A 7,861-nucleotide genomic window follows, 5' to 3' on the forward strand; every position below is an offset into this window, starting at 1 on the left:
GAAAGCCATCCTTCCCACAAATGGGGAATCTACCGCCAAAACCAGGCCCACCGGGAATAAACATCCAAAGGATGGTAGGTAGGGGGAATGACACAGTGGGAAAAAGCAATCTGCCAGATATATATATATATATATATATATGGAATTGTACATGAGATCCATGGTAGTAAGTGCTATACACCACAAACACCTGCAGAATGCCACCACCCTACTCTCAACTGAGATGCATCACTCAGGGGATCAGGTCTCCATGGTCCCACCTCAGTGGCTAGGAACTGGTAAGTGGCAAAAACTCCCATACTTCACTAGAAGAAAGGGAAAAACCCACTGAAGAGTCCAGACGACTGCATCACCAGAGACAGTGCAATGGGTGACTGCAATATCCTATTTTGAAAAGCGGAACTACCATGTCGACAGAGTTGATCAACCAACACCCAGCAGCATCTGGAATTGTACATCAGGTCCACAGTAGGAAGAGTCTCAGTGACATGTAGCATCACAGATGGGCAGCAATCCCCATCTGCTTTACTCATGTGTGTTCAGAAGGGTACGGTTTGGGTCAAACATATTTATGAAGCAAAAGACCACTATAGAGAACTACTCGCAGTCCTATGGAACACCTCATCTCTATGGTGTGCATAACTTAATCCTACAACAATTGTTTCAGCACAAACCAATAATATGAGAAATGGAGATTTTAAGGAAATGTGATACAGGGAACGTGAAGCCAAGGTTCAAATGGAGAGAGAGCATGAAGGGCAACACTGAGATTCCAATCTGAGAGAAACACAAGGCAAGGAGGACAGGAAAGGGAAAATGAACAAAATAACCAAGACAACACGGGAGATTGGAAAACAGAGGCAAACTCAGTAAATCTTAATGCGCAAGATAATGCAGTTTGATATCTGGCTACCAAGGAAAATGACAGTCTCCTATTGAAGAGCCAGGTGAAAAATGCAGTCAACTGTAGTAGGGAAGGTTGTGAAGGACGATATCCATAGCGGAGAAACCAGCAGCAAAAAGTCTACCATTTATGCCAAGAAGAAAGGATGTACAGGACAGGCAATCAATGAGGCAACACACCTGAAAAATCCAGATTGGCTGGTGAGAGACCAGATAAAAACCATGCGTGAAGCCAGAGGGCAGGAATGGATGGATGATGCATGCCTGATTGAGGTTGAAGAAAGAGCATGGGTGACAATGGCAAAGGAAGGGAAAGTGGCACTGAAAGCCTGCACAGTAGTGGAAACCACATCTGAACAGGCCAAAATGCAGCCACTACGAGCACACAACACGGAGTGATATGAATCAATGAAAGGACCCTAGGAAGAAGATGAATAGGAAGATATGCATACAGGTAATATCCATTTTAGTTTTGACTGAGAATATCTACAGCTTCTGCCAAAGAATGAGGAATGGAAGACCAAAAATGGGGAATTTGTGCATTTAGATGTGTGGCAAAAGCATTCACATACAGAATATCCCAATGAGTACACAACTTTCAAAACATCTGCGGGTCTAATGAACACACTGTCAGGAGAATTTTGTGAGGCCGAGATATTAGGTCCATGACCAGATTCAGGGAATATGACATGCTAATGCTCTGATGTGATTATTGTGAGCCCAGTAGAGAAGATTCAACATTTGGAAACAAAGATCTTGGAACCAGGTACCCCCCCTTGCCTGGTGATATAAGAGAATACCATGGAATTGTCAGAATGGACCATCACTGAACACCCCCAAACATTCAACAAGAAGTGAAGCCAAGCATGATGAACTACCAGCAACTCCAAGATGTTGATATGGAGAGATGATTCAGTCATTGTCCAACTCAAAACCTATTGTGTGTTGAGATATGCACCCCAACCCAAAATGGAAGCATCTGTAAAAAGATGACAATCCAGTCAAAGAAGTGAAAAAGGAACTCCAATTGTAGTATTAGTTTGATTCAACCACCAAGTGAAGTCAGCCTGTAGGTGGGGATGCAGGATAATAGGAGCATCTAAAGGATCCTGAATGAGGCTCCAGTGGTTGAGTAACAGCCACTGAAGGTGATGCTTGTGGGCATAACCAAGAGGAATGAGGGCTTCGACAGAAACCCACATCCCCCAAAGAGATAGGGTCTCTCGTGTAGTAGGGGAGGCCAATAGACTGTAAATGAAATATTCCATATCCCATAAACGAAAGGGAGAAGGCTGGGCCTGACTGATGAGGGAATTGAAAAACACACCCAGATGAATCAGATATTGTGTGGGTGTGAGAACTACCTTCAGAAGCCAACCCACTCAGGCAGTCTCTCAAAGAAGGAATTAAGTATGAACAGTAGATTCGACCTGAGAGGAAGCTAAAAGTAGCCAGTCGTCCATGTAATGGTGAAAACAAAGACCTCCGGCATCAAGTAGTTGAGCGAACAACCTGACTACTCAACAAATGGCATAAGAAGGCAAGGCCAGGCCAAATGGTAAAGCCCAAAACTGATAAACATTCCCCTAATAAACAAAATGGGGGAAATGCCGGGATGCCTGGGAAATAGGAATGTGTAGATAGGCATCCAAAACATTGAAATTTGTCATCCACAATCTGAGAGTGAAAACCCACCAAAGGGTGAAGTAAGACTCCATCATGAATTTGGGTATGACCAGGAAACAGTTCAGGGAAAAAAAATCTATAAATGGTAGCCAATCTCCTGTCTTTTTGGGTACAATGACCAGAAAAGAGTAAAACCCCGGATGAGAAGTTCTATGGCCTCTTTCCAAAGTAAGTCCCGAACCACCTCCTGTAGACACTGGTGAGAAACAGGATCCCTTGGTGGTGGGAAGGCAATGGGATGAGGAGACAACAGGGAAGGGGAATGAAAGTAAAGGGCCAGACCTTCTGAAAAACCTGTAGAACCCATGTATCCATTGTAAATGGTGTACACATATATAGTGAAAATGAATACACCTGGCTCCCACTGGCCCAAACTCTGTAATCCTCTGAAATGCCTTCCAATAACAACTCGACTGCAAATGGATGAACAATGAGAAGCCAAGACCAGCAAAAGGTTGTACAAGGGAAGGGGGGCATAGAAACAATAGGAGGAGGTTGGGATAAATTGGAAGCTAACAAGGATAAGAAATTATGCAGACAATTGGACACAACTCGGCCTCCAATAAGTCAAGAGAACCCCCAAAAAAATGACTGGAAAGTAGTGGGTAAACATACTCGAGAAAGAATGGCATCCTGACCCAGAAAGTCCCACCAGCATATCCACCATGTCAGAAGGGCCAAAGATGAAAGATATGCCACTGTAGTAAAGACTATGGCAAACATCAACTGAAAACCCTTCAGGAGACAAGTGAATTGCCTGTTCCAGCAAGTGCATAGTCAATAATGCATGCAGAATTGTGGACAACATCAGTCTGATACAGGAAAATTGAGGTTGTGAGAAATTCACTGATGCATTAGGGTTCAAACCCCACAATGTAATGAAAGATTCCAAATGTTAGGAATCAAGATAAGGGAAGGAAGGAAGATCGATGAAATGCATAAATATGATCTTCAGATGTACGAGGTGAACAAAGTTGATCCCCAAAGGGAGGGAACATAAAATATTGGCCCATAGATTGTTCACGAAGGAGAACAGATTGAGAATCATAGGAAATACGAGATAATGAATAAGGAGGTAAGATATCATATTGCAATTTTTGTTTTTGTAAATTATACTAAATAAATTCCACAAAATGACAAAACATCAATTCTAAAACAGTTTTGAGTAAAAAAAGTGTTAAAATAGAGTTATAATTATTAGTTTTATTTAAATTTTAAAATTTGAATGTTGGTGTGAAATCAACACCTGGAAGGTGCTCACTGGTCATTATAGGGTTAAGTCGAGAATCAATTATTTTCTCACTAATTAAGGTGAGATAAAATTTTAACTTTTCTCAAGGATGGGTGTGAAAAGACAACACTGAAGGACCAAGTTGTCGCTTGTTGTCCATAGGTTTTGTTGAACACAGGACATAGATACATAAAAAAAAATTGATTTTAATTACACCTTTAATAGAAATCTTTTGATATATGAAAATAAAAGTCTGTATTTAAAAACAACTTACTTTTGTTTTCCTGATGTTATAAATGAAGACATTTGGTAGCTGTCCATCACAAAATCTGTAACGATGTTAAAAGAAATTTATCAAAATGTAGGTAACATTATCAAACATTATCTATCATAAGATATACAAAATACTTTTTCTTTTCTCAATCAAGCTACAAATACACCACATTCTAAGACTATTTATTAATTACTTAATACATCTATCTATTGTTTAATTATTATCAATCCCTTAAATGAGTAATTTCTGAGACAGAAATCCACATAGTTGGTACTTATTTTCTTCTTTGTTATAATGATAGTCTTTGCGTATAAGTTATCTATTTGAATTGATAGTGAAATATAAGTTTTGGTTTATATAACTTATCTAATAGTTTGCTTTTGTATAATGTGTTCAAAAGCAGGGTGCTGGGTAGACCAACACAGAAATCTGGACACAAGCACTGCAATTCTTTTCTTTTCCCTTCCTTCTAACACCTAAACCACCTTTTGTTCGGTTCCTTTTTGCTTCTGATATGAGATTGGGGAAATGTCTTTCTAATAGCTTATTCAGCTTTGCTGACCTGGATGGTTGCCCATGCTCTGGAATCGCATACAATTTGGTTTCCTTATCAAAGAAAGCATATCGTCTTGTTGGAACAGCTTCATGAGAGATCTACTAACATGATTCCTGGAGCAGAATGGTTAACTTACAAGGATAGGTTATAAGACAGACTAGGCACCAGTTATGATAGCTTTATTTTTCTAATATGGTGATTAACTTATGGAATGAGTTGCTGTTCCCAATAATGGAGACAAGCATTTTACATGAGTTTAAAAGGAAAATCAATGATTTCCTGAATAACAAGGGTTGATCTTAATTTTTTACTTTCTCAAGAGTAGGTGTGAAAGGACAGCCTTGAAGAACCAAATGGTCCCTAGTTGTCCATATGTTATGTAATGATACTTAATTTTTATGTAATTTGGAAGTGTATGATTAAACACATACTTTCTTGGTGTTTTTCTTATCACTACAATTAGTGTCAAAGTCAACATAATTAAATGTAATATAATATAAAGCAAGCAGAATGAGGTCAGGTTATTACAAGTAATATCTCTAAGTTGAAAGTGAAGTCATATTTAAAATGGCTTTTTACTTCTCAAATTTATTCTTCTGGTGGAAATTATTTGTAACAGGTGAAAAATATTCAAACACTTTGATAATGTCCAGTAGATAACATAGTGTTTATAATGCTAACTTTAGACAGAGTATTAAAAAAGAGTAGATGATTTTCTGGAAAAAAAATACAAAAGGTGGGTTTAAGTTTTTACTTTTTCTCATGGGTAGGTGTAGGAACAGCCTTGAAAAACCAAATTGTTTCTTTTTTGTCCTACGTGTTATTTTGTAAGAAAGAATATACAACTAACTCAACTATTTTCACATTCTTTTATCAAATATTTTTAATATACACCCTGTTCCTCTCAAAATAATATGTTGTTAAAAACATGCATTCCTTAATAATACTCATTAAATTTAAAATGTATTCAAGTACTTCTTACCTAAAGAAAACAAACATGGAATCTTTCAGTTACAGAAGTCAAAATTTTCTACTACCTAATTCTTTATAATCATTTTGAAAAAAGCTTCAATTATGTGGGGCAGCCCACCCTAATATTTTTTAGCTTAACTTTTAGCCAGTATTCATTTTAGTCATATTTGTATATTCATGTCCACAATATATTAGAAAATGGGAGGCTTTAAGTGCACCTGAGAACATGCAAGTCAATTTATGTTTTGGTTTTTATTCAATGCTCACATAAGGTGCACAAAATGGTACAAGTAACCTAATATGCATGATTGGAGAAAATGAGCAACATAGTCAATGGTGATATAGGAATTCTTTAAAGCTTTATATCTAGGTATGGCCAGGAACTCTAAACTATCAATCAGGATCAAAGAAGGCAGAAATTGCCATACTGACAGCAAAATGAAGTTCTTTATTCAACATTTGTCAAACACATTTACTGCTAACTATAAATGGAGAGCACTGTAGAGTTTACTTTCACCAAAAATTTCAGCATATTGGTTTTATTTCCACCATATTATTAGCCTGACATTAGTTTTTGGTGAATGGCAAATACAATGGGCGAGCACTGACTATGGCATTTCCACAGTAACTGTAAATTTATTGAATAATTAATAGATGGGCAAGTAACAATTGTGTTATGCAAATTGCAACTGTAAATATATGAAAATAACAAATAGTTTAATAATTAATAGGGTGGAGGAGCACTGAATATGATATGTAAATATATAAAAATAATTAATAGTTTTGCTTTATGTTAAAAAATCTAATATCTTGTCAGCTCAACTACTGGCATTCTTTAGTTAAAAAACAAAAAACTACTTGTGTATACATGCATAACTAGCATTAAAGAATTTAGCCGATACATGAAAATTTCAATCAGGAATGTGCCCCCCCTTTTTTTTTTACACAAAAAAACAGCAGTCCTTGCCAAATAGTGTTACATGCAAGAAGTTCAGATGTTCATTTTCAAGTTCACAAAAAACACTATTGTTACCATACCATTATCTCTTGGAAAGAAGAATGTTTCTTAAGCTTTGTCTTGCTCTATTCTCCCATAAAATAATGAACTCTTTGTTGGTGCTATTGCTATTCCTCAGCAAAGATTATTTTAAAACTAAGGTTCTCAATGAATAAATGCAAGGGATAGTTAGAAAGAGTACTGTTAGGGGTAAAAGTAGTGAATTTAGTTATAATGAGCCTATTCTGTTGAGCAACAAGTTTCAGCTCTTGGCTTCAGCAGATAAGGAACTATTGGAGGGAAGGAAAACAAAAGGGTCAGAGAAGGATGTGGATGATAAGGATGTTATAGCTATAGGTGATTCCTTGATAAGACATGTGGATAGAATAGTCTGTGGGATATATAGGGATAAAAGAATCAGATTATGCCACCCAGGGGCACAGATGAAGGCTATAACTGACAGAGCAAGAGATATAATAAAGGTGGCTAGCAGAAATGCAGTTTTTGTAGTGCATGTAGGGGCTAATGATGTAGGGAAAGGTATGTCAGAGGAACTAATTAATAATTACAAGGGGTCGATAAAGGCATTTAAAAAAACAGCCATAATGTAATTTTGACAAGGATACTGCCCAGAATTAACTGTGGGGATGAAGTTATAAGTAGGTCACTAGAGCTAAATGCTAGGCTTAGGTTAGTATGTAAGAATGAGCAGATTGGCTGGTTGGACTTTTGTGATCAGTTCAGTGGAAGAAGGGAGATTTTTGCAATGGATGGTTTACATTTAAAAAGAGTAGGGGCTGGCTTGTTTGCCAAGTCTATTAACTCAATTGTAAGGGAAGTTTTAAACTAGGACTAGACAGTGGTGAAGACCAGGAAAAATCAAATGCAAAAAGAATAAGAAGCAGAGAAAAGTTTAGCATAGAAAATGAGTATAGAAGTAGTTGTAAGGATAGGCTTAATTATTACTATTGTAATGCTAGAAGTATAAGAAATAAAATAGATGACTTTAGAGTTCTAGTAAGAATGCAGGATTCTGATATAATGGGAATAACTGAAACGTGGTTAAACGTAGATGATTTTGATGAAAGAACTATTTAATAGGGATAGAATATTAAAGAGGGGGGAGTAGCTTTATATATCAAATGTGAGTTACATCCTGTTGAAGTTGAGGATATCAAAGATAATAGCAAACAGATTGATTCCATTTGGGTTTCTATCAGTGGATATAAAGGGAAAAGGCTT

General features: G+C 37.1%; 1 protein-coding gene across 1 annotated transcript in view; it reads right to left on the reverse strand.

The window, feature by feature from the left end:
• LOC106461108 (sorting nexin-14-like) overlaps positions 1-7,861 on the reverse strand; it is a 114,171-nt gene that overhangs the window by 102,163 nt on the left and 4,147 nt on the right. Inside the window, exon 3 of the mRNA XM_022387987.1 lies at positions 4,095-4,149. Within this exon, the coding sequence (XP_022243695.1) occupies positions 4,095-4,141 (47 nt within the window). The 5' untranslated portion in view covers positions 4,142-4,149. The remainder of the gene's footprint in view (positions 1-4,094; positions 4,150-7,861) is intronic.

The sequence above is a fragment of the Limulus polyphemus genome, unplaced genomic scaffold (genome assembly GCF_000517525.1).
Source record: "Limulus polyphemus unplaced genomic scaffold, Limulus_polyphemus-2.1.2 Scaffold899, whole genome shotgun sequence".
NCBI classification, from domain to species: Eukaryota; Metazoa; Arthropoda; class Merostomata; order Xiphosura; family Limulidae; genus Limulus; species Limulus polyphemus.